Here is a 26,992-nt window from a genome sequence, read left to right as displayed (position 1 = left end):
ATTTCGTAGAACCGATAGCCCCGAATTATGTCAGAAAAGGCAAGAGAAAATCCCCCTTCACTATGTATGGCCAATGAACTCCTCGCTTTAGTTCGTTCTTTTTCTTCTTTGGGCTCAAATATGGTTATAGAACAGCTGATACGCAGTCAGTTACCTTTCCTTTCGAATAAGCTAATTCCTGTCTCTTATACACATCTAGATGTGTATAAGAGACAGCTCCTCGCTTTAGTTCGTTCTTTTTCTTCTTTGGGCTCAAATATGGTTATAGAACAGCTGATACGCAGTCAGTTACCTTTCCTTTCGAATAAGCTAATTCCCTGCAGATCCACTCTTTTTCCTATTCAAAGATCAGCCTTTTGTCTCTGTGTGGGACGAAAATAGATACATTTCAATCTATCTCATCGGGTACTCAACAGCTTCTTAAAGTACACTGACTTGTCCCTCAGTCGAAAACTAACGCACTCCTCGAGATATGAATGAGGCCCTGGAGAGTAGCCCGCCCAACTCCACTTACTCTCATAACCTCGATTCCTTTTTCTGAAACCTATATTTCACATTCACTGGGGACCCTCTCCAGCTTGCATCATCCAATTTGATTTTGCATCATAGGTAAGGCAAAGCGCTTTCTTTTAAGAATGCATCTGGTTCCATCTTTCTTTCGTTATTTAACCCGTCTCCCCCTCCGCTTATGTGAGTTTGACCCGCCTTTGACTCCACTTGCTTCTGACTCCCTATGAGTCGTTTGATGACCTGACTTTTTCGAAGGATCGGCGAGACATGGGAGCCTCAGCTCATTCATCGGTTTACCAAAATCACCTCCTCCGAACAATGCAGCACCTGGGTAAGAGCGCGACTACTAGGGCACTCAAAATAAGGGGGGCCCCACTATATTTCATAAATTTCCATAATTTCAATTGTTTGGAATTCAAGGGGCGTCAGCTCGGAAAGTCGGTGATAAGCAAGAAGAGAATAATAAGCTTCGTTTTTTATGAAAAAGAAATCCAATCTCGCGATCTCCGAAATCAAATCTCATTACGGGCCTTCGACTGCACTTTTTGCCTAATGGAGTACAAGACAAGTCCCTCGAAAGAGGGATCTGATTGGATTGAGCTGGTTTCAGCCTAAGAAGAATCATTCCTTTCTTGTAGGAAGATAGAACTTGTAGAGATATGGTTCATTTGACAGGGTTTCACATATATGGGCAATGCCACTATCGAAATCGTGAGCATCAGCATGAAGGTTCCAGATCCAAGTGGTAGTATCAGGACCCTTAGCTATTGTTCTCGAGAAATGACCCGGTCTGGCCCATTCCTTGAAAGAAGTTTTTATGGGATCCCTATCTACCAAAATTTTGACTTCTGGTTCCAGCGAACGAATAATCATTGAGTCCTCCTCTTTCCGGAAAACACATACAAAGAGACCCGCGACTATAAACAGACTCGCGACTATGGCAGGGCGGTACGCTCCGCTCTCTCGGGACGGACCCTGGACATGCGAGAGCCCAGCCAAAACACAACACTGAACTTAAGACAGCGAGAGACAGAGCAGCTAAATTAGTGTTTAATTTCTTTTCAAGGGTATTGACATAGTCCCCTATTAAGGACTCTTCAATCTCGTTGGATGTTGAAATAGCATAAAAAACCTCTTCTAGCTTTATCAGTCCTTACTAAATGTTCTTTCCTTAAGAAAGATTTTCAGCATCAGTCTATGAGAAAGAATGGAGGATCAGACACGAATCGAGTGAGCTCATTCGCTTTGGTCTTCTCTGGAAGATCTATGATTTGGTAGCAGAGAAGGGTATACAACATATGCACTTCCCAATAAATCTATAGTGACTTAAGAATGCAGTTATGATCTAATCCAGGGGCACCTTATGAATCATTTTGGTATTCTTTTTTTGAGAAGTAGAAATGGTTAGCCAAAGACTTCCGTCAATGAACATGAGAAAGAAGCATCTCTTTTCTAAGATTAATATGAGGCCTGCAGAGAAGTCTGACTTCTATTACCTCATTTATATAATAGTGCTCACTGTCCTCCCTCGCATGGCTCTGATTCGCTTTTTCTTCAAAAGCTTTAGGAAAGGAATTTAGAAAGCTCCAGGTTCAGATGGTAAACTCTTTTACTAGAGGAGAGAGTCAGCAAAAACCTATGAAAAGATGCTAGAATTAGCATGTTGAGCATCAACAAGTGCCTTAGAGTTACATTTAACCTGAGCAGGAATTCTATTGCCATTGATTCTTTCAATCTAGTACAAGTTCTACATCTCACTCTGTCTGTAATTCTATACCTCTCATCGATATCAGTGTACTCTGTCTCATTGCGAGAAGAAGTTATCAGTGACTTTCTAGAGCGGACTCGCTCGATTCGCAAAAGGGTCCAACTCGTAATTCACTTCTGACTCCGTGTGCGATAGCCCGACCGTAGTGATGTTAATTGTGGTTACATTCATAAGTAGCTTGGTCCATCTTTATTCCATTTCATATATGTCCACGAAGCAGCTCGACTGATAGGGAGAGGGGCGAAGCAGCTCGACCGTGCGACCTGTGGCCCACGCCTCCTATTTGTTCAGGGCGGGCAGCGTGAACTCTAATTGATCCAGGTACCTAATTGAAAATGAAGCAAATTATTGATTGTGTCATAAAGACCTTTATGTCCACGCCCCAATCGTCCCCCCAGCGGAATATGTGCTTCTAAAAGATCTTTTATACTGTGTCCAATCCCGAAGTTAGTTCAATACATAAAGACACATTTGGTTATGAATCCCAATGTGACAGATAAAAAGACATATATATATCTACATGGCCCAATCAATAGTTCAAGTCACACAATCCCATAATCCATTTTCTCTTCGAACCATTCTGAAAAATCACGAATCAAATTTCGTGGAGCCTCTGAATTTATAACAGATATACTGTTAAATTTTGCTTTAATAGAATTGGATAATCAATTTCACCAGGTATTTCCATCCTTCTCGTATACTAGGTATGCTCATGAAGTTATAGTAACCACTTTCCAGAAAGAGTCTTTGTTTGAATCACCACTTTTTTCACTTTTTGATAGTCTCAATTTGGATGGTAAAATAGTCTCTATTAGACCGGGAGAAGATCATTCGAAAACGAGTAGCTAAGACCTCGATTCGGGGAAAGCATCCAAAGAACAAGGTAGAAAGAAAGACAAGATGGCGTTGAAAGTTTATAAGCCAAGCCAAAGGACGGCGACAAGGAAGATGGCAGGCAGCCATTAAGAAGAAGATGGCCAGTATACTAAAAGACATACTGAAGTAAGGAGGGCTTGCGTTCCAAAAAAAACGAAGCAGCCGTGTAGATATAAATGGTACATTGAGACCCTACCACCTTTTGGGGTTACCTAAAGTCTCATTCATCTTATTATTATTGATTTTAAATATATATATAAAAAAAAAAAGAAATTAGAGATTTGGTGAGATTATCAAATTTTTAACATGGGTCAATCAAAGCCAAATGCGATATAGCATCCGCCCTTTTTCAATCCGGAGTTCTTTGAACCGGAATCGAGGAGGTGCACAGTAGGCTCTTATGTCTAGTTTTGAAGCCAATACGCATACCATGACAGTCAAGCCTGCCCAATACAATATCAACCCGGCGGCAGTTGAAAGAGTTGCTCGAAAGCTTGACGAACAAGCGAAAAAAAGGGTCAACTGAACAGGCTGACAATCGGCAGAAGATGCTGAGCAAAGCAGCTGGCCTGAAGAGTGGGGCTGATCCGTAACATAAACTGCAGAAGAATGAGGTTCGAGTTGATTGAACAAGAAAAGGCCGCAATACATCTCCATCACCATTCTCCCCGGGCCCGGACTGTGGCTATACCGAGCCCCATCTTTTTTGGTTGGGCTCGACAATTTATATCTAATGCGACCTTCATTTGATTCCAACGGTCGGCATAGATCTCATGAGACCCGCCCACTATTACGATTACGACGAAAAAAGCTCTGCCCTTTTCCTTCGCTACTAGAAGAGTCCCCTTAGAGTTTAACATAGCACCACTGTTATCACAATAAAGTGTGATGGGCAAAGTCATATTTGGAACAACTTCCAAATCAGTAGCAGCTTCACAAGTAACTATGTATTCGGCTTCCATAGTGGAGTCTGTGATGCATCCTTGCTTGATGCTTCGCGAAACTATAGCTCCTCCATTCAGAGTAAACACTGACCTTGATGTGGATTTTTTATAATTCCGATCAGTCTGAAAGTTAGAGTTCGTGTATCCTGTAAGTATCCAATCTTTATCTCCATACACAAACATATAGTCCCTCGTTCTTCAAAGATACTTGAGGATTATTTTAACCATTATCCACTGATCTAATCCTAGATTGGATTGATATCGACTGACAATCCCTACTGCATAGCAAATGTTAGATCTGGTACATAACATTGCATATATAAGGCTACCAACATCCAATGCATAGGGAATTTGTCTCATTGCCTCAACCTCTTGAGGAGTCTTAGGACACTGTTCCTTAGCCAATACAAAATTCCATGCCTGAAAGGTAGTAAACTCTTCTTGTGCATCGAATATCCGACAAGCATCTTGTCAATATACGATGCCTGAGACAAGGCCAACCTTTTTTTCTTACGATCCTAATGATCTAGATCCCTAGAACAAACTGTGTCTCTCCCAAATCTTTCATTTGGAATTGGGCGGCCAACCATTTCTTTACATCAGTCAGAAAACCTATGTCATTCCCAATGAGTAGGATATCATCCACATACAGCACGGGAAAGCTATTGAGTAGTTGATGATTTTCTTGTAAACACAAGGCTCATCAACATTCTGATCAAAGCCATAAGATTTGATCGTAGTATCAAATCTTATATTCCAAGATGCTTGTTTCAGTCCATAAATGGACCGATTAAACTTGCAAAACTTTTGCTCTTGATCTTGATCAATGAATCCTTTTGGTTCATTCATATAGATGGTCTCTTCAAGATTACCATTCAAAAGGGCAGTCTTGACGTCCATTTGCCATGTTTCATAGTCATAATATGTGGCTATGAACAAAAGAATTCTAATAGACTTTAACATGATAACAAGTGAGAAAGTTTCTTTATAGTCTACTCCCTCAACCTAGGTATAACCCTTTGCCATCAATCTAACTTTAAAGGTCTGTACCTTTCCATCTACACCACTTTTTCTCTTATAGATCCATTTACAACCTATAGGTTTACCCCATTAGGTTGATCTATAAGTTCCCAGATAGAATTGAAGTACATGGACTCCATTTCATCCTTGTCAACATCTTCCATTGCTTTAATCCATTCATCCTTGTCAACATTTTCTATTGCTTGTTTATAAGATAGCTGATCCTCAACTCCATCATCAGCTATGATGTCTTGGGCTTCTATTAAACCCATGTAGCATACAAGTGGGTTCATAACCTTCCCATACGTCACAGCAATCTCAACTCTTGAGATGGATGTGTATTACTAGATGAACCCAAATTAACAACTCTTGTTGATGTATCAGCCTCTTACAACCTTGTTGAAGTCTCAGTAGATTCATTAGAAATTTCACTTAAAACAATTTTACTTCGTGGCTTACGATCCCGCATGTGGTCTTTTTCTAAGAAGGTAGCGTTTGTCGACATAAACACTTTATTCTCACTTGGATCAAAGAAGTACACACCTCTCGTTTCCTTGGGGTAGCCTACAAATAGGCATACTTTTGAACAATATTCCAAGTTTTTGGGGTTTGTCAAAATATACAATCAAAATATAATCCCCAAAGTTTCTTTGGTTCTTTGGCAAAATATAAGCTCCAAAGTTTTCTTCTAAACCATTTAGAAGTCTAGTTTTTACCAATCTCTCAATCCTATTGAGATTGATGTGACCTACCTTAGATGCCAAAGATGGGCATTTTCTTTAGGAGAAACCCTCGGTCTTTTTACAGTTGTTGCCATTTTGAACATATCAGTATTTAGCATGGCTTTTGTAACTACCGGCCTTAGTACGTATAAGTTATTTTCCAATGAACCAAAGCCTAGTTCCATTCCATTCTTAAAAAATAAACACTTAATTCTTATAGAAGGATAAGGAATACTTTTGTTCTATTAGACAGAAAACAGAAATTAAGTTCCTCTTGATATGAAGAACTACATATACGTCATCTATTAACATATATCGTTTCTTGTCTAAAAATAACTTAAGCTTACCTATAGCAACAGTTGAAACAACCTCACTAGTACCGACTCTGAAAGTCATCTCTCCAGCTACTAATTGCTTTCAGGAATTAAATCCTTGGTGGAAAGAACATATATGATTAGTAGCTCCTGAATCAACTATCCAGGCAAAATAATCATTCTTTACTAAGCACATCTCCAAGACAAATAAATTAGATTTATTTTCTTCGAAGTTCTTCCTTTTTTGAAGAGATGTGGGATTAGCTCCATAACCAATATCATAAACTCCATGTTTCATCTCTGAGGACAATCCTTGTTGATTAACTTCACTAGAGTTAACAACTATTGATTTCTCTATTTGTCCTTTGACATTCAATATGGACTAGAATTTATCTATGGAGTTGACATTACTGGTTCCATTGCCATCAACCCTGATTTGCTTGAATTGTGAGAACTTTTACTCAAGCAATTCTTGCATTGATTGCATGATCTTATGTGCAGTGACCATACTCTCAAATCTTTTGGCTAATGCATCAAGTATGCTTGCCAAAATGTGAACACGGACCTTGGAATTAGCCTTTGTCCACATCTCATATGCATAACGAACATTTCGTTTTGCATCAAGGGTTGGGACTTGAGGACAATCCTCAATCATGACAATGTTTAGGTCATTAACCACGAAATAGGTTTTAAGTGATTCTTTCCACGTCATATAATTAAAGTCGGTCAAACTAGAAAAGCCAACTAACGGAAAAGTACTGTTTGACATTTTTTATGAAAAATAAACAAATTGATCTATATTAGATTTTAGCGTAACTTTTAAACATCCAATCAAGTTTAGCAAAATTTGAACCCCAATAAACATCTAATTTTGCAATGATGCTTCAGTGATTTAGGACAAAAGCTACCGAAGGGTAGTCAATTGTCCCTTCACTGAATTGAGACACTCTCAGCTAATCATTAAACCAGAACAACTCTTAGTCCTATAACAATCGGTCATCATTTATTTGGTCAAGGAATCATTGACTAGCCTAAAAATTTCTCATAAGTGTGACCATTTATTGAACCCTAGAGTTCCGACCCAATGAGCCAACCGAAGGGAAAAACCGATTGGGGCAAAAACTAAAGCGAACCTATCCATTTTTTAAGTTTGCAATGATATTGACCTACTGCATAAACCATTCGAAGGGGTACGTTTCCAAGGTACCTCAAAGCCGTGCAAGAAGATCTCACGGTGCAAATCAATGAAGGAGACCGCAGGACATGATGACACATATCCCTCTCCCACTTACTATAAATACTCTCTCCATTCACCTTGATATTGACCCATGCAAACACCATCCGGAGGGGGATGCTCCTAAGGCACCTCAAGGCCAAGCATGAGTCTCACAATGTGAATATTAAGGGAGAAAAGTGAGTGGAAAAATTGACGTATCATATACATCTTTTTCCTCCCACTGAGTATTTTAATAACCTAGGGTTTATTTTACTTAGGAAAAATATGGCTAATTATTTTTACTAAGTGATTGTTTAAGTTCTCCCAAAAGTAACGCTTATTTTGGAAAGTTAAACAATTTTGATTAATGTTCGTTAAACACTTTAATAAATCTTAATCAACAATTGCATGCTTGTAGCAAATCTATCTAATTCACCTTTCCAGGTCAGTTCCCAGGTAGGTGTGTTATGTTTCTGTCAACTTAAATACCCCAGCCTAGACAGAACTAGCCTTAGATAAAAGGTCCCTTATAGATACGTTTGCTACAAATTTAATCTTCTATTAAAACCAATTTAATCCTATTAAACTGATTATTAATCTAATTTCTAATCTCATTAGAAATTTGTGATCTTAGTTCTATGTGAATCAAATTTTAAAACTATTTTAAAAAATAATTTTACCTAAGTTTGCATGCAATTCTGAATTATTGATTTTAATTTCTAATTGCATTTTGTTATAAAGATTATAAACAAAAAAAAAATGAAACAAATTAAAATCATACATTGCATCGAATGACATACTATATAAAAATTATAACGTTTATAAAATTATCTAAAGTAATGTCATGCATCACACAATTTCCATTTCATTACTATATACATATACCACTTATTTACTAAAGTAATGAAATAAATAACATACATTGCATCCATCATTCAAACTATATTATAACTATTATAATATAGATGATGCATGACTCTATTATTTATGCATGCAAGCATATAGTATAACACTTATATTATATGATGCATGAGCATGTTATAAAATTAAATCATGCTAACATATATTATAACATTTATAATATAAATGATGCATGAATAATGCATAACCTATAGTGGGATTTTACTATATGACATACTTTATGACATATATAAAACAATTATACTATATACATCATATGCATAATTTAAACAACAATTATGGATCAGGATTCAACTCCTAAAATCATTAATTAAATTAATATAACGTTTATATTAATTTAATTAATCAAAAACCTACCTATTACATTAACAAATAGTCAACCGGCTCGAAACAAGTGAACTGAGTCTTGAAACAGCTCGAACCAGACCATCCAGCAACCGAACCGCTCTTGAATCGCTCGAACCAAACAAATCAAACATAAACCAGCTCCAAATTGAACCGATCCGTACATGAATTGACACTGAAATGTGCTTCTTCTCCGTCTTGGAGCATCGCGACACCATGCCCTAGCGTCGTGATGCTACAAAGAAGAACTCCATCTGCCATATCGTAGCGTCGCGACGCTACTGTACAGTTGCCTACTGTATAAATTCGATCTTCTTGAATTCTGTCAGATTTGAGCCACGTTTTCACTAGAATGTCACTAGGAACAGCACGAACGACTCAATACATGAAATTTATAGAATCGATAACATATATGCCCAAAAACATAGGGCCTTTACAAATAAAAATTTGTAAATCAAAGCTGTAAATCTAAAAGCCCTAATTCTAAAACCATCCAAATTGCAAACCACATTCATTCCATATTCATCAATATGAAATAATTACAGAATGCACCCACCAAAAAATGCAATTAAATTCTGGAATAATAAAAAAAAAAGGGATTGAAACCTGGCTCTAATATCAATTGAAGTGAAACCAGTGACGGTTTCGAAGCGGAAGCGAGGATCGATCTCATTTTTTATTTTTACAGAAAAACAGAAATTACAGAATAAAACTATGCATTATTGAACCAAAATTTTACAGCATGCAATTGTGGGAAAATGAGGAAGAAACATACATTACCCTTGAAGCCAATTTCTTCAAGAATTCCCTCGAACGAATCATGATCTCTTCTTTAATCAGAACACCACCACAAAACGAACCCTCTGTATTCTCTTGGGTTGAGAATTAGCAGGAGCTATGGGTCTGCCCAATAATTGGAAGAAGGAAGAAGAGGATGAGAAGGAGAGAAGAAGAAGTTCTTCTCTATGATTTTTCTCTTGAGAGGTTTTTTTTTTCAGATCCTCAATTGAAGGAGGAAGACCACTGAACTCCCACACACTACACGTCTTTTTCAGAGAGAAATTAGGGGGAGGGAGTTGTAATCTCTCCCTTTAATTAAATTAAAAAATAAAATAAAATTTAATCTAATTAAAATTAATATATATATAATAACTATCTTATTATATATACATACTATATGTTATATCAAATATAACATATAACCTATAGTCTTATATTGTATCAAGTACAATATAACCTATAGTTTTATTTTCTCTCAACTATGCATGACATTTAATATAAATCATATTTATACTAATTCTATTATATTAATCTCATCCATATAATTAATATTCAAATCATATTCAAATATTTAATTCCTCTAAACTATTTATGGTATTTAATATAAATCATATTTATATTAAATTTAACTATATGAATCTCATTCATATAATTAGTATTTAAATCATATTCAAATTCTCTAAAAAAACCTTTATATTATAATGTATCAAATACATTACATTAACTATATCACATATATAATTAATTTAATTAATTATATCATATATATTAATTCCCTCAATTAATTTGAACTCTCAAATCAATCCAGAATTAATTCTCAACCAAATCTCTGTTTAGCTACAGAGGGACCTTATGGACCCGTAGATTGAAGCTTCAATGGTGCTTTGATAATTAATTAAACTCTTTAATTAAATACTCAACTTTCATTAACTATCAGTCACTCCACTAAAGACCGATAACTACACTCTTCACACTACATATATATTTCTGTGTTCATTGGATATAACCAATTAACAGTACAATGACCCTTCACAAATTGCTCATATGTATAACTAGAAATCCTCAAAATGGTAGACTTATTGAGTTGGAAATCTGGCCACTCTCACCCATACAAATCAAAGAACAGCCTTCATGAGCAGGAGTTCATAACTCACTCAGGATTCAGGTCATGTCACTTATGGTCATCCTTGTGAAATGTAAGTCTCTACTATTAACGATGTTATATAATGAGACTAACCATTTTGTGGTTCGGTCTTATACAAACTCTTTGTATAGGATATCCCCGCTCACATGTCTTCACATGAATGATCAGGATCAGATCATTTGTAGCACTTTACAACACTTATAACATCTACAAAGTGGGTCGTATCCGTAGTGTCACTAGGATAAGGTACCCAACTTTATACATCTACTACAAACCGTTTATGTTACTATTTAAACAAGATCCACCTGTATGTCTCTACATACTTGTTTAAATTGTATAAAATAATCTAGGATCTTAGTTTATTGATTTAGTGTATGCTCATAAAATAACAATTATTTTATTAATAAAAATTTGTTTATACAATGTTTACAAACTACGAGAATACAAGAGATTTATAACACCAATCCCAACACCTTCTTCTATGTCTACTACCACAGCAGTTGGTGATGTGCTTGTAACAGTGTCCCAGTAATTGCAGGATATTAGTGCATCCAATGTTGCTGTCTGCACCCAGTTGTCAGGGTTCATGAGGCAAGCCCATGATTACTGGCAGTATGCTAGGGACTGCGATGTTGTGTTTCATACTTTCCTTTGCCATGCTCATCCTGGCTATTATCCAATTGTTCCTCCTTTTCTCATTCAGATTCTCAATGACCCTATTGATGAAGACCGAGGTCCAAAAGTTGATGATGATGCACCAGTCTAGTAGGGGAGTATCATGTTCCTTCTATCATTCCTCCCTTTTATGACTCAGATTCCATTTATTTCGTTCTATCTTTTGTTTTTTTGCTTTTTTTTTGGTGCTATTAGGTTAGTCTTCTTTTATGTTTGTTGTTATTTTTGTTTCTGCTGGACTTTATTTTTTGTGGCTGATATTTCATAAGCAGTTAGGTGCATGTTGTTTTGTTTGTTGTGCAAAGATGCACTTCATAATGATATTTAGGACATGTCTATTTTTTGTGTCTCTTGCTTTCAACCCCTAAAGGATACAAAACCAAAAGTTTCATGTTTTTTTATTTGTGCAAAACCTTTCTAAGCTAGTCTCCCACATGCTCACTAGTTTTGTGTTCCAAGAGGTCCTAGCCATACATTTTTCAAGCAAGCCAACGCACTATTCTCTTGTTTTTACCCCTTTTGTAGGTTCTCTATCTTAAGCAATTGGAACATTGCTTATTTTAAGTTTGGGAGAGGAGAACTTTTGCATTATGTTTCTCAATGTTATATTTATTGTGAGAATGTGTATATGTACGTATGCTAGGCCTTAAAAAGAACTAGGAGGACACTCCTCATTTTTTAGTTAACCAAAGTAGTCAGGGGCGAGCATGACACTCGTGCTTTCTTTTGTAGCAAAATGGTTAATGAGGGAAGTGAGTGTTTGCCTTATATGTAAACCTTGCTCGTAGTTAGATGTCTCACATGACACCCATGTGGGCAAGCTGAAACAAAGGTGAGGGTGCACTAAGGATCTTTCCTAGGCAAAAGCAAGAAAAAAAGACGAGTATAAAGGCATGAAAAAGTTGGAGCCTTAAGGTCTAGCAAAAGTGTAAGTTTGAGGGGAGTAAAGAAAAGTTCCTTCTGTAATCCATATTAGTTTGGTATTAGGTGAGGTTGTGACATGTTTTGGATTCTCCTAGGGTCAATGATTGGTAGCTTAGCTAGTTTTGGATGTTTAGGGTGGCTAGTGGGAATGCTGAGCCATGGGCTAACGGAAAGTCTTGTGAGGATTCTTAGGGAGCAAAGTTTGACAAGGTATTAGATTAGAGACCCCTTCTAAAAGTTGTTCTCTTTGCACTTATCAAACTGAGAATGCATGCTTGGGCCTTGGGTGTTGTATTTAATGATATTTTCATGAGGACAAGAAAAGGCTTAAGTTTGAGGATGTGATTCATGTCATAAAATGCATGAATGTATGCTTCTATTTGGGCCTTTTTACTGTGAAAAAATGGTTTTGTGCATGAGTTTTCCTCAAATTTGAGTCATATTTTATTAAATGGAATTTACTGAAGGTATTTGTGCTCAAACATTGTTATTTGTGGATTTGGAGCTAATTTGGTGAATTTTGCTAGTTTTGGCAGCTTCTGCAGAATTTTTATCAATGCACCAGCAGCAGTCTGATGTGGCCGCAGTACTGGGCCCTAAAATTCCAAATTTCGTATCAGTCAAGATCAGTTCCGAATTTCTCAAGCAGTTCTGGTTTTTCCTGAAAGTTATTCAACCCTTGAGTTTCGATCTTCCCCAACCATTTTAGGGCTTATAAAAAGGATGGAAGCCCTTCAAGTCGAGATGAACTCCTCGATCAAACGCACTTTCTTTACCATCATTTGTCACTTTCCAACAATCGCCTTGGGTTCATTTTCACATTTCAAGTCTGAACCTTACAAACAAAAGTTCCTTTAAGGTGTTTTAGCTCTAGGATTTCTCGTCCCACGGAATTGAGTGCCAAGGAACAATTTTCGCCTCAGAAAATGGGAGATTATCATAGGGAAAGGTTTGGAACTTGAAAATTTATCTCAAGTTCATTAGAGTTGCAATCTTCTAGCATTCTTTTCATTTTGTTTATTCATTGTCGCCACTCTTATCCCTCTCTTTTTAATCTAACTTTATTGTAGCAATAATTTTTTATTTAATGCAGAAGTTTATTTGTCAACATCATGAGCTAAATTCTTCCTAGGGGTTTAGCAATGTGATTGTGCTAGGGTTTCTATGACTTAAATACTGTTGTGTTCACACCACTTTGTTGTTATTACATTCTCTTTGTTGAATTTTATTGAAAGTTTTGGTAAATTAACCTGATCACTTAATTTAACAAAGTAGTGAAGCTCTTGATGGGATTCAAATCTCAAACGGAAGCGTGTGAACGCCTTTGTAGATTTCCAAGCTTCTAGAACGATCCTCTCGATATTCCAACAAATGACTCCTCCAACAATCTTGAACATGAACGTCTCCTTGAACAATCTTGAAAACAACCTCGAGAATAACCTTTTTATTCTCAAGGTATCCAATAGAAGAATAGGTGGTATCCAACTATTGGAAGAGTGTGACAAGGAAAAACCTTTGAGAGTGTAGAGAGGATTTGTGTTTGTGGCTTAGGAAAAAATTTGCACAATGAATGCCTTGTCCCAAAAGGGCCATAAGGAAGAATTTATATAGAGAAGGGTCAATCCCCTTCTCCAAGTCTTTTTCCAACTTTTCCTTGTGCACAATTAATTAAATAACACTTATTTAATTAATTAGCACATTAAATAAATAATTATTTATACATTAAATCCAATTTAACGTATATATATTTAATTATCATAAACATTGTATGTCTATGTGCAATACCTCTCTATTTATTAATTAATTCTTCATGAATCTAATTCACTTGAATTAATTATTTGAATCTCATTCAAATATTTCTTTCCAACTTAATTTTAATTATAGATCACATCCATAATCAATTACATATTAATCATATTAATATACAATTTCCTCAAATTGATTTGAACAATTCAAATCATTCCTCTTTAATATCCTTTAGTAAGCTAACAAGGGGACCTGGTGGACTTGTAAATCAGAAGCTGCAACGATATGAGATTAATTGGTTAAACTCCTTAACCAAGTTATACAATATTCGTTAACTATAGGTACACTCCACTAAAGACCCTCAGTTGCACTCTTCTCACTACAGATATATTTATGTGTCCACAGATATAGACCAATAACAGTAAGTTAATCCTTCACGAGTGTTCGTAACTCCAACTAGGTCAAATTATCATTTTATCCTTGGCTTACCTCTGGCTCCTTAAGTACCAGTGTTTTTCTAAAGAACAACCTGTTTATGATCCAACCAATAAATAGAAACCTCTCTTGGGCCAATGAGAAGGTAGAGCCCTTTGTTCAAGTCCTAGAAACACCACTTAAATGAACACTCATCTACTTACTCTGAAGATGGTAGAAGTGAATTCCATCTTGTATTATTACGTTCCTAGCTCCCCACTCAGTCTTGTTCCCAAAATGGTAGGTCTATTGAGCCGGTGAACTAGTCACTCTCACCCATACAAATCAAAGGACAATCCCTTGTGAATAGGAGTTCATAATATACTCAAGATTAAGACTAAGTTGTCTAGGTCATCCTAGTGAAATAGAAACCTAACTAGTAATCGGTGTTACATCTAGTGGTTACTATTTCGTGGTCCGGTCTTATAAAAAATCATTATATAGGATACCCCACTCGCATGTTACCTACACGAACGCGTTGGATCATTGCGTTTGTATCAAATACAAAGTGGGTCGTATCCATAGTATTACTAGGATAAAGTACCCAACCTTATCCCTATACTATAGACTCTTTAAGTTGTATCTTGAACGTTGATCTCTATATGTATCCACATACAGTTCAAGACTCATAAGATAGCCTTGAATGTTAGTTTATTGGATTTACGATTATTAAGACAAAATAGAAAAACAAAACAATAGCATTTATTGAATTAACATCTATAACTTTTTATTAATGACAATCAATTAATAACACTTACTATCTACGAGTTTTAGGGTATAAAACCCAATAGCGCTATGGTTTATCACTGATAAACTCCTACCAGCGATATGGTTTATCACTGATAGACTATCTAAATTTTTCCATATTTGTTTCCTTTTTTAAGTTATGTTATATCTACTAATACTTTGGGCCTGATTGTTATATTTGCAACTATCCTTTAAAATTTACTTCGTTTGAGTTTTGTTCACATAGAGGTTTTAATCTTTTTTTCTTAAAATATTTATTTGCAAGGACATTTTCCTTAGAATTTCCTACGATGAATATAGAAATATCTAGAAATCCAATTTTCTAGAATTCTTGAGTTAGGTATATAATCTTTGAGAGTTCGAGATTTCATTCCAAGAAAAAATAAATTAAAAGGGGATCCTATGACATAATTGGAAAATTGTAATATTTTCCTACTTTTCTTGAGGTGAAGAATTTTTCTAAATTCTAATATACCTAATTAGCGGAAATTTTCCTATTTATTTTATGGTATCGTGACTAAAAATATTGAATGAGGGGTAAAATAAGACATTATTTCAAATATTTTTTTCTTGAAATAATACTTTCAATTCAAGATTTAAAATATGGTCACTGTTTTCTAAACAAGTGTTGTGAGGTACTAACACCTTTCTCATTATACAACGACTCATGAACTCAATTTTAGTTTTTGTAGACCATTTTTTAAATTAAAATTTGTTTACTTTATTCAAGTTTCTAATCACATGCACCATGAAAGAATTGGTGCAATTCCTTTTCTTTTTCTTAAAATTATCCCTTTTTGAGATTGTCAATCGCTCCGCATTGTCTTAGGCATATAGCGACAAAGTTTTTAATGATGGAGTTAGCATGAAATTAGTGGAAGCAATTAGGATTATTAAGCACTCTAATTCATCAATTTTAGAATCTAAGCAAGCATGTTTTTCAAGAACTAAAATAGGGGTTAAAAAAACTAACCTTCAAATAACTCTTCAATCTTCAAATGCAACTTGATTCTTCACTTCAAATGTTGGTAGACCACCACTGGATCTTCCTTATGATTCTCTAGGACCTTAGATTGGAAGACGGATTCCAAAATGAGTTGTAATTTGAGGGAATTTTGGAGAAGAAGATTGGTTTTTCAGGTTTGAGTTGAAGAACTGATAGGTCTTGTAAAGAACTATCTTATTAGTACTAATTCCCTCAATTATTCTTCAATTATTTGCTTAAAATGTCTATTTTGATAGGTAAATTCCAATCCTGACTCAAACAAAGTTATTTTGAAGGATTTGGAGCTAATTTAAGCCAAATGACACCAAAGAATTACTTAAGAAGACGATCCAAGACAAATTACCACTTTGCCCCTCAAGAGGAACAATTCAACACACTTCAGCAATGCTTGCAGCATCATAACACTCCTCACAACACTAAGCCTGACACTAGCTCGACGTTTGAAGACAAAATACACCCATTTGTTGTAAAATAGGGCAGCATCGCAATGCTTCACCTAGAGTTGCAATGCTCCGAAGATTGACGAAATTGTGTGCGCATGCCTTACACAACTGAGCGTCAGCGCAACGTCAAGGCGCTAGCCCAACACTTCTTGACTTTTTTACGATTTAGCATTGCAACGCTAGCCTCAGCATCGCGATGCTAAACCTACATATATAAATATTGTTGTTCAGTAGAGAAAGAAAGAAAAGAAGAGAAAATTCATTTTTTTTTAGAGAAAGGTTAGACCGAAACTAGAGAGAAAATTACTCAATTTTGTGTTTTAATTGAGAGATTTCTTGCAAACAATTCCCTAGTGAAATGCTTCATGGATTTCATAATATTTTCATGGATTTCTTTCAAAACTTCTCATCTCTATGGCTAAATAATTCTTTTTCTTGGGAATTCTTAATTCTAGGTTTAATTCTTGAGTTCTTTTTGTATATTTTCTTGAATTGTCTTCATTCTTAATGTTCTTTGGCTGAATTTGAATAGAAATTAATGGAAGATAATTGACGTTTTGATTCCATTGAATTCTTATATGTAATTTTTGCTTGCAGTATTGTATAATGGTGAGATAGGTTACAAAATTAAGATTTCTTATGTTAATTAAGACTTTTTCCGAATTTAACTATTGAAATTCTTAATTAGAACATTCATTCAATCATTCTTGAAACTTACTCTAATGTGTTTCTTGAATATCATAGTCATGATAACCCATGTCTTTAAAGCAAGCTAAGAAAAGAACATGATAAATGCTATATGGAAGTGTTTTTTACTTAGATTAGGGCTAATTGATATGATTCATGTTAATTAACTATATGGGTCTTTAAGGGTTGTTCTTGGATTGTGGGATGTTGAGTTTTCAAGTAATTATGATAGAATTAAACCTAGTACAAGAATTCCCAAGAATCTTTTTCTATCAACTCTCTTCTAACAAAAATAGTAAGTTTGTGTTATAATTTTCCTTTATCTTCATTTTAGTTAGCTTTAAGTTTCTTTACAAACAACCCCCTCCCCCCAACAAATTATTATCTTTTTTAATTCAAAAGTTATTTTTGGCCAATTAATAGAGGTTCCCTTGGGATCGACCTCCTACTTCACTTTAAATACATATTAGTTTTAGTAGTTGTTAAAGTATTATAAATTTCATTTGCTTAGGTAAGATAGAATTAACAACACCTATTTTACACCAACCAAGAACATTTCTCCTTCACAAAACTAGTAAAAAATCATTTTGCATGTCCCACCTCTCAGCACAAATTGACTCAGCTCGAGGTGTCTCATGCAATCTAATTGCATCCAATTTTGACAGCAAGTAGGTCAATATTAAAGTAGAATTTAGGTGTTGAAAGTGGGATAAACCCATTAAACCTAATTTCCATTTTATTTGAATTTAAAATCAATTTTTAAAATTGAAATCCAAATTTCAATTAAATTGATTTTTTAACCGAAAAATTAATTCAATTTGGAAAAAAATTGTAAAATTAATTATAACCAAAATTAATTCCAATAATTAATTTTTAATAAAATTAATTCTAAATAATTAATTAAACTATCTAATTGATTAAATTAATTTAATATCAAATATCAAATTAATTAAACACCGTTTCCTAATACATGAATTTTTGTTCATGTAATTAATCTTTAACTCAAACTAAAATTATCCAATTTTTCAATTTCGTTTAATGCGATAATTAAACGTGTAGTTAACTATATCATATGTAATTACTGATTCCCATAATTCGAATTTGAACGCTTCAAATTTTCTCATCACGCTATTCTAAGGTTTACCGTTTGTGAGCTAGTAGGGAGACCTAATGGACCTACAGATCATGGACTCCAATGATCCAAGATTAACCGGCTAAACTCTTTGATCTAACTAAGCAATATTCGTTAACTATCGAATCATTCCACTAAAGTCTAGTAGTTGCACTCCCCTCATTGTAGATATATTTTTGTCCACTTGATATAACCATAATCAATAAGTTAACCCTCCACAGGTTATTCATAATAATGGTTGGATCAAAAGTTGTTTTACCCCGAGATTGTATCTTGCTCCTTAAATCCCATTGATCCTTTAATGAACAATTGGTTTGTGATCCAATCACCAAACTGATTCCCTCTCGGGCCAATGAGATGGTAGAGTCCCTTGTTCAAGACCCGGAGACAATACTTAAAAGAACAGCATCTCTGCTATCCCTAAAACCATGGATCTTAGTTTATTGGATTTAGTGCAATTTACATACTCGATAACAATTTTATTGAACAAAACCTCAATAACATTTTTATTGCTAATAAAATATGTTTAATTTTACAAACTACGAGTTTTAGGTCATACACTCAATATATAAAATAATCTACGTTTTAAAATTTTCAAAACATGATTTTAGTTTTGAAAACATTTATCGAAAGTAGATATATAAGAAATCAAAGAAACTCATAATTGGAAGTGATGGGTATAAAATAAAAATTCAAATGGACTTTTAGATAATACCTTAGTTTCAAGTTTTGAATAGGGATCTAAAAACTTTTGTAACAGTAGATATCAACACAAAGTAGCATGGATGAAACTAGGTGTTGTAGCCTGAACAACTGTCCAATGAATTTTTGTCATGTGGCAAAATTATTTATTTTAAAGCTGATTTTTTTTTATTATTATCTTCTAAGGGAGGGATGCATGAGATTAATCATTTTCCTTTCTAAAAATACAAAATTAATAAAATAAAATGGTTATAAAAATGAGAGGTCGCACTTACTAAAAATAAGATTGTGAAGCTAGGTTATTTTTTGTCTAATTAGTTTGGGATTGTTGTAGCTTTTAAAATAATTATTGGTAATTGTCATTTTAGAAAAATCAACCGTGAGATGAAGTAGAACATTGTTTGGTAATTTTAAATTTTAAATTAAAAAAAAAAACTAATTATTGTATTTGATATATTAATATATAGTTTATTTATTTTGTTATATGAACCAAAATAGATTATAATTTCAATTATATTTTATATTGATATTTAATTTATAATTTATGATAATATAATTATTTGAAAATATATAAGACTTAAATTGCAATTATCTTGTTTAATTTAAATAGTCTGATAAAAGTTTTTTTTTAAGAACAAAGGTTATAAGAAATTGAATCAATTAAAATTTTGGAATAGATGTGAGAAAATAAATTAATATAAAATAATAAATTTGATATTAGTAAGTGGTCGGAAAGGTACCAAAATTTTAGGAAAGCTAAAATTTAAAAATTGTGTCTAATAACTCTTGCACATTAGAACAAATAAAATGATGATTTTTTGTAGATTAATAAATAATTTATTTTACCAAACAACTTAAACAGTCAAAAAAATTTTATAATCGTTTTTTACGATCATAAATGTAACCCTAAAAGGAACCTCCATAACAAGTTGTAGGCACAATGACCATAACATGAAGGTAGATTAATTTATTTAAAGATGAATGTCAAAGTGAATTATATATGTGAGGCAGTTATTATTTAGCAATAGTTGTTTAGTGGAGGACCACATTAGTATTTGGAGGCTAATTTAAACCATGTATTAAATACACATCTATACATTTGGCTTTCATAATTTGACATTTAAAAATCGATTGGCTTAAGATTTTATTAGACATTGATGAATAATAAATATTTGAAAAAATTTACCATCCGTTTAGTAACCATTTTATTTTATTTTTTTATTTTTTTAATTAAGCTATCGATATTATTTCTATTTCTAAATTTCTTCTTTTGGTATTATTTTTTACCAATGGTTTGAAAAACCAAGCTAAATTTTAAGATCTAAAAAAATAGCTTTCAAAAAGTTATTTTTGTTTTTGGAATTTGGCTGAAAATTCAACCATTGTATTTAAAAAATATGCAAATCGTTGTACGAAATGTGGATAAAATAGGTTTAAATTTCAAAAATAAAAACAAAAAACCAAGGTCCCGTTTGGTAATCATTTGGTTTTTTGTTTTTTATTTTAAAAATTATGCTTATTTCTTATACTAATTTGCATCTTTCTTAACCACAATAGTTGAATTCTTGATGAATTTCAAAAACAAAAATAATTTTTTGAAACCTACTTTTTTTAGATCTCAAAATTTGGCTTGATTTTTTAAACCAAAGAAAGAAATTTGGAATGGAAGTAACGTGGCTTAATTTTCAAAAATAAAAACAAAAAACAAAATGATTACCAAATAGAGACTAAATGATTGATTATCAAAGTGGGCCTTAATATTTTAGAATAAGATGATTGTGTTTAGTTTTACATAAAAATATTATTTGATTTTGTATAAAGACAATAAATCTTACGAACATATCTTGTAATTTTGAACATACACAATCAGATCAACTCTAATAATTAACTAATGTTTTTTAAATATTAAAAACAACTCTAATAGTTAAGTTTACGATGAAACCCAAAAACTATAAATTAAACATCTCAAATCAATCTAATTTTAGACACACACAATCAGGTCTTACGAAAACATCTTGAACATGTAGGAATGATAAAAAAAATTTGCAGAATTGAATTTTCACAAGTACTCGTCCTCATTGGGTGAAGAATCTCCGGTTTGACCATGGATGAGGTTAAACTGGGGCCACAAAAGGAGTCCTCAATCGGAAACGAGGCGGGGATGGAAGGGTATCCCCATCCCATCCCCGACCCCACTTTAATTTTTTAAATTATTTTTAATATATATATATATAATATTATATATACATACTAATTTAAATTTTTATTAAAATTTATAATAAAAAATCTAAGATATTTTTAGTTATTAATTTAATAAATAAAATAATAGTAATAATAATTTATTACCAAAAATATTTACAATTTCAAACAATATTAAATTTTAATTGATTTTAAATAAAGTAACAATTAAAAATGAAAATATAAACGAGGAATTTTTTCTGCAGGGACCCAATCTTCAAATGGAAATTTTCGACCCCGATATCAAATCTTCAAGACAATAAATGGGGCAGAGATAAAGATAACAAATCCTTACCAGAACGAAAATGGGGAAATATTCAAAGCCATTCTCAATTCCCCCACAATTTTCATTCTTGTCCAGAGTTTTGTCCCAATCTCAAAATAATACAAATATTAAATAAACAGATTATAGTTTCTACTTCAATTGGATAGGATAGGTGAGATGTATAGTCCATCCCATATTTGAAGCTCTAATTATAATAATTGATATTTCTAATTATTATAATCAACGATTAAAAATTTACAAGATTACAACATCTTAATTTTCATATTTGTTATTACTTTTATAATTTTCTATTCAGATTAAAATATTATTTGACACTATTGTAATTCAGACTAAAATAAACTCTCTTAAACAAATATTATTATAAACTATAGATAACGATTATAATAATCATACTATATAGATTATTATAACAAACAGATAATAATAAGCATAATAATCCTGAATATATCGACTAATATAATAATCACAAACTATAATACCCGTACTGAAGATTACATATAACGCTACCAAATTTTGCTGTTTTTGGAACTGGGCAGTCGGGATTTCCCTTGTATTCCACTCTTTTGGGCCTTCTTCTCTATATTTCTGATGAATGAACGGGGTGTTGGATGACCCATACGCAATTCATTTTGTACTCGTCAACTGTTGACTACTACATAATTGAGGTGAATTGAATTCCACTTCTCTGTCTTTGATTTTTCTTTATAATCCTGCAACGATTCTTCTTATTTGCCCACGAATTGAAGACCCATTTGCTTTCAAAGATGGAGAGAGCGACGAAGAACGTCTTACTTTCTTCTAATGGGGATGACATCTCCAAGAATCTGGCTATTCATCTTGCCAAAAGGGGTTGCAGGTTCAGCATCCAACTTATAACTTAGTGGTTTTATGTGTATATTTCCTGAGGAAATTGAGAGAAATGGAGGACGTTCATCGAACTTTTCGTTATTGGGTTTCTCTTTTCTGTTTTGTTTGCCTCTTTAATGCATTTTTTATTCACAGTTGTTAATCATGTATGCATCTTTTTTCATGGCTATTTTCAGACTGGTTTTGATTGGAAATGAAAAGGTTCTTCAGAGCATGAGCAAGGTGATGGCGGAATCCTTAAAGGGCGTCCTGCCAATTGAGGTTGTTGGGTTGGACATGGAAGAAGAGAGAGAGGCGGCTTTTGATAAGGCTGTGAACAGGGCATGTAGTATTTTGGGAACTTTGGATGCTTTTGCCCATGCCTATTCTTATGAAGGTACAGCCCATTTTTCTCTTGCCTATGTACTTTCTTTTTTTATATAACTTGACTGTGATGTTGTGAGTTTGTTATATAGTTTTTGGTTTGATTATTTTAGGTTCTTTGTATTAGTTAGTTGTTGATTCCTTGTTTGGGCTTGGTTTGATGTTGTGGGGAAGATTGAATAGAGATTTTCTTTGTGTATTTTTGGAAAGAGGTTAGGCCACACCATCCTGACTTTCCTGAATTATCTGCTCATAGTTTTTGGTGAACTCAGTGACTGTTTATAGATATTGGTTTACTTCACTGAGCTTAGAACTGAAGCTAGAAGGGTTATTCTGAGAGTTATTGGTTTTAGTGTGGATTCTAATTTCAAATGAGAATCCATGTTTAAAAGGCTTATTTCTTGAGGTTGACTTGAGGCTAGTTTCAAAGCTTACTCCTTCCCTTGTGTTGTAAATATAATAGGCACAAAGTCTTTTGATGTTGAGGCTTAGAATGTATATGCCTATGTAATAGTTAAAAGAATGGTGTTAAATTGTTCTCTTGAAAAAATTGCAGTTTTGTCATATTTATCATTGCGTTATTCTTGGTCTTCTTCTTCGTTTCTTATTATTATTATTATTATTATTTTTTTTTGGAAATGGAACAAGGCTTTTCATTGAAGTAATGAAATGAGTCTAATGCTCAAAGTACAAGAAATTGAAACAAAAGGAAGCTTAGCAACAAAAGAAAATACAAGAATATAAATAGACCAATACTATATCAAACCAAACAAATGTAGCTAAGAAGAAATAAATGCATTCTAATTTAAATTAATATCTTGAATAAAGTAATCAGCAAATAATTTGGAAAGACAGCACCATGAAGAAGTTTTGACTCGAGCAATCTTATATTGATCAAACCAAGGAAAAGTTTTTTATTTGTTTTTTAAAAATTCAAATTGAGGCTTATGCCTCATGCTTCCCCTCTCAAAGGAAAAAAAAAATATCATGCAAGGTGGCTTTTAGCCGTTTAAGGAATTGGAAAGAACGAAGACCTATAGAGCTTTCTGCTTGATCAATGACTTCACTTTTGTGCTGATGAACATGGAAAAGAATCTGAAATCTTAATTGTATATATAAGCTTTTTTTTTGTATCTGTATAGAATTTCTTCCCTTTTCCTGTGGCATGCTGAATTTTAATTGTTTAGTATCATTTGAATGTTTGGAAAGTTGACAAATGACATTAGAAGTCCACTCTGTTCTTCTTATGAAAAAAGTTGTACTGAAAGTAAATTGTGAATCGAAAAGCAGAACATTGTGAAAGTCTTCTTTCTTCAGGACAAAGTTCTGCAGAGCCGTCCCTTTCTCAATGAAGAACCATGGAATTACTTTCCTTTAATTTTATCTCCATAAACTTCTTCAAAATGTCTTTTGAGGGCATAGCATGCAGAAATTAAGAAAACTCCACAATGGAATTATTGCTAGCTCGATTTGAAATGAAATAGACTACATTTACAAAAAATAGGATCTTATCAGTACACCTACTGTCCTCTCTGCCGAGCCAGTTGAGATGATGCTTCTTATAGAACCAAGCCAGAATTGAAGGAAAAACAGTTGGCTTTTAAAATCGATGCCATGTATAATTGTTCGTTTATTGATATTTGCTTTACATTTTCTTTAAGATATAATACTCAGCTCTGCTATTGGATAGTGATAATAAGGATGTAGAACTTCTCTGTTAGCTATCCCACTGTAAACTGTGTTAACTGCATTGCGTTTGAAGCAGGTCCCATACAAGATGCTTTACAACTATCTGAAGAGGAATTCCAAAAGATTGTTAGGATAAATTTGATGGCTTCATGGTTTCTGATGAAGGCTGTTTGTCGAAGAATGCGGGACCAGAAATCAGGAGGTTCAGTAATTTTTTTAACCACCTTAATTGGTGCTGAGAGGGGACTGTATCAAGGAGGAGCTGCATATGGATCATGCTTAGCAGGATTACAGCAGTTAGCTCGAGTAAGTAGTTGTCAACTTGTCATTGGTTACTGCCTCCACTGGGGATTCTTCTTTTTCTTCTTTGTTTCATTGCAGCTATTATTTTTTTGCTTCCTAGGATCTCTTTTCATGAGTGTATTTCTGCATTATTATTTGCTAGAAAGAGTTGTTCAAACCTCAGACTTCATCTTCCCAACTTGGCATCTTAGTATATTCCTTTATATAGCTTGAAGTTGTGGAATCTGTGTGACGCAGTATTTTCATTTCCATGATGTTTAACTACATTCCGGCTGATATTCGCTCATCATATCCATACCCCTCATTCGTCGATTTTCCTGTTCACTATCACCTCACATGAGGAGTACTTGAATAACAAGGCTACTTGGCATGTCAAGATGAGATGAGGGTTTAAAGAAAGGGTTGAGCTATGAGAGGGGTTACAAATAAGTCTTGCAAAAAAAGGGGAGGATTATTAGATAGATGTTAATCAAGAGCTCAAAGAGAAGATTTAAAATGCACCAAAATTTTAACATCGTCTATGAACTAGTTACTCCTATAATGTTCTCCTTTTCCTTTTCTCAACCAAATAAATCACATAATGGCGGATAAACCAGCCTTGCCGGAGAAGATTCTAAACAACTTTTTCCATCATTTCATGGATTTTCATCTCTTTACGGCCACACTAAGCAATGAAGTACCTTATATTTTTCCCCAGTCTTGGATTGTCTCACAATCCCTTCTAACAAATAAGCAAAAACTGTGCTACATACATTGTGTAGAATCATCCAAGAAACTCTGAAAATCTTTTAGAACCATATTAAACCTGAGAGTTCATTGATTTCAGAAAGATGGTGATATACTCTTGTGTATGGCCTTAATCGTAGTAGAACTAGAAAGATTTATATAGCCAACTCTAGCCCTTCAAATGAGCTTTGTTCTTATTTTTATTAAATGCTGTTATTTAGAAATCAGAACAAAAGATCTTAATCTAGTGTACCTTGAAACTAGTTCCGGATACAAGGTTTATAGTGCAATTTTTGTTGGAAACAAACTTGACCAACCTGCAAAAAAGTCTGATCTCTATTTGGATTCATAACCTGATCTGTCCTTAAAGTTCCCTCATATGATGACATCTATGATGAATTTTTCTAGACTTTAGCTCTGGACGTTGGAAAGTATAAGATCAGGGTCAATGCAATCGCCCGTGGATTGCACCTTGATGATGGATACCCTGTATCAGTGGGCAAGGAGCGAGCAAAGAAGCTGGTCAAGGAAGCAGCCCCACTGGAGAGATGGCTCGATGTCAAGGAGGATTTAGCTTCAACCGTCATCTATCTAATCAGTGACGGGTCACGGTATATGACTGGAACAACCATATTTGTTGATGGGGCACAGTCTCTGGTGAGGCCGCGGATGCGCTCATATATGTAGTTCTTATACATGGTGTTTGGACAGCCTTTGGTGAGAACAACACCCATAACCATCTTGCGTTTGTATGAACTTCTTGTTAGTTGTTTCCATGAGATAATGTTTTAAGTCCTGAATCTTTTGTTTCTGCAGGTTGGATGCGAACTGGAACTGTTGTTTTCTACCAATACTCATGAATAAATTTGAAGTTTAGTGAAAGCATGTTTGAGTTGATAGTTTCTTTAAAGCCCTTTCTCTTGGTTTATTTTCATAGTTGAAGTTAGGAATTTTCCAGAATTCCAAAGTTTATAAATAGTGATTTCAAAGTGTATGATAATCGCAAGGACACTATGTAACATAAGTTAGTAGCGCATATCGTGTTTGAAAGGAAGTTAATTAACTATTTTGTCAAGCAAATTGTGAGACAACTTCATGAATTTGAGTAATGTTCTTTGAAAGGGGAACTAGACCAACCATTATCAGAGCATGGACTTCATTTCATTTGCCTAAATGTGCTGAAAGTTGTCAAAAGCTTCTTAATTCATTAGATGAATTGTGGATAAACAAAAAATATTTGACATTTCAACTACATATGTTTTCATTGTTATGTTCAAGTTAGCAGAATAATAATATTTAAATCTGATAAGGTAACTCTAATCCTCAATCCAAAAATTCAAGTTTTTTTTTTTAAACTAGAACCTTTAGATCAAGAAATCAACACTTTCTTATGCGAAGTTTAGATCAACCTAGAGAAAAGGCTA

General features: G+C 33.8%; 1 protein-coding gene across 1 annotated transcript; it reads left to right on the top strand.

Moving 5' to 3' along the window:
- The first annotated feature begins 22,125 nt into the window (after nt 1-22,125).
- On the top strand, nt 22,126-26,689 carry LOC120070265 (levodione reductase-like). The gene is made up of 6 exons (XM_039022161.1): nt 22,126-22,285; nt 22,385-22,476; nt 22,664-22,863; nt 24,616-24,845; nt 25,977-26,285; nt 26,385-26,689. Exons 1-5 carry the CDS (start codon nt 22,229-22,231, stop codon nt 26,253-26,255), a joined length of 858 nt encoding a protein of 285 aa, XP_038878089.1. The 5' UTR covers nt 22,126-22,228; the 3' UTR covers nt 26,256-26,285; nt 26,385-26,689.
- Nucleotides 26,690-26,992: the final 303 nt, after the last annotated feature.

Source organism: Benincasa hispida, chromosome 1 (genome assembly GCF_009727055.1).
Source record: "Benincasa hispida cultivar B227 chromosome 1, ASM972705v1, whole genome shotgun sequence".
Taxonomy (NCBI): domain Eukaryota; kingdom Viridiplantae; phylum Streptophyta; class Magnoliopsida; order Cucurbitales; family Cucurbitaceae; genus Benincasa; species Benincasa hispida.
The sequence above is the reverse complement of the archived record's forward strand: the minus strand, read 5'-3'. Positions and strand labels throughout refer to the sequence as shown.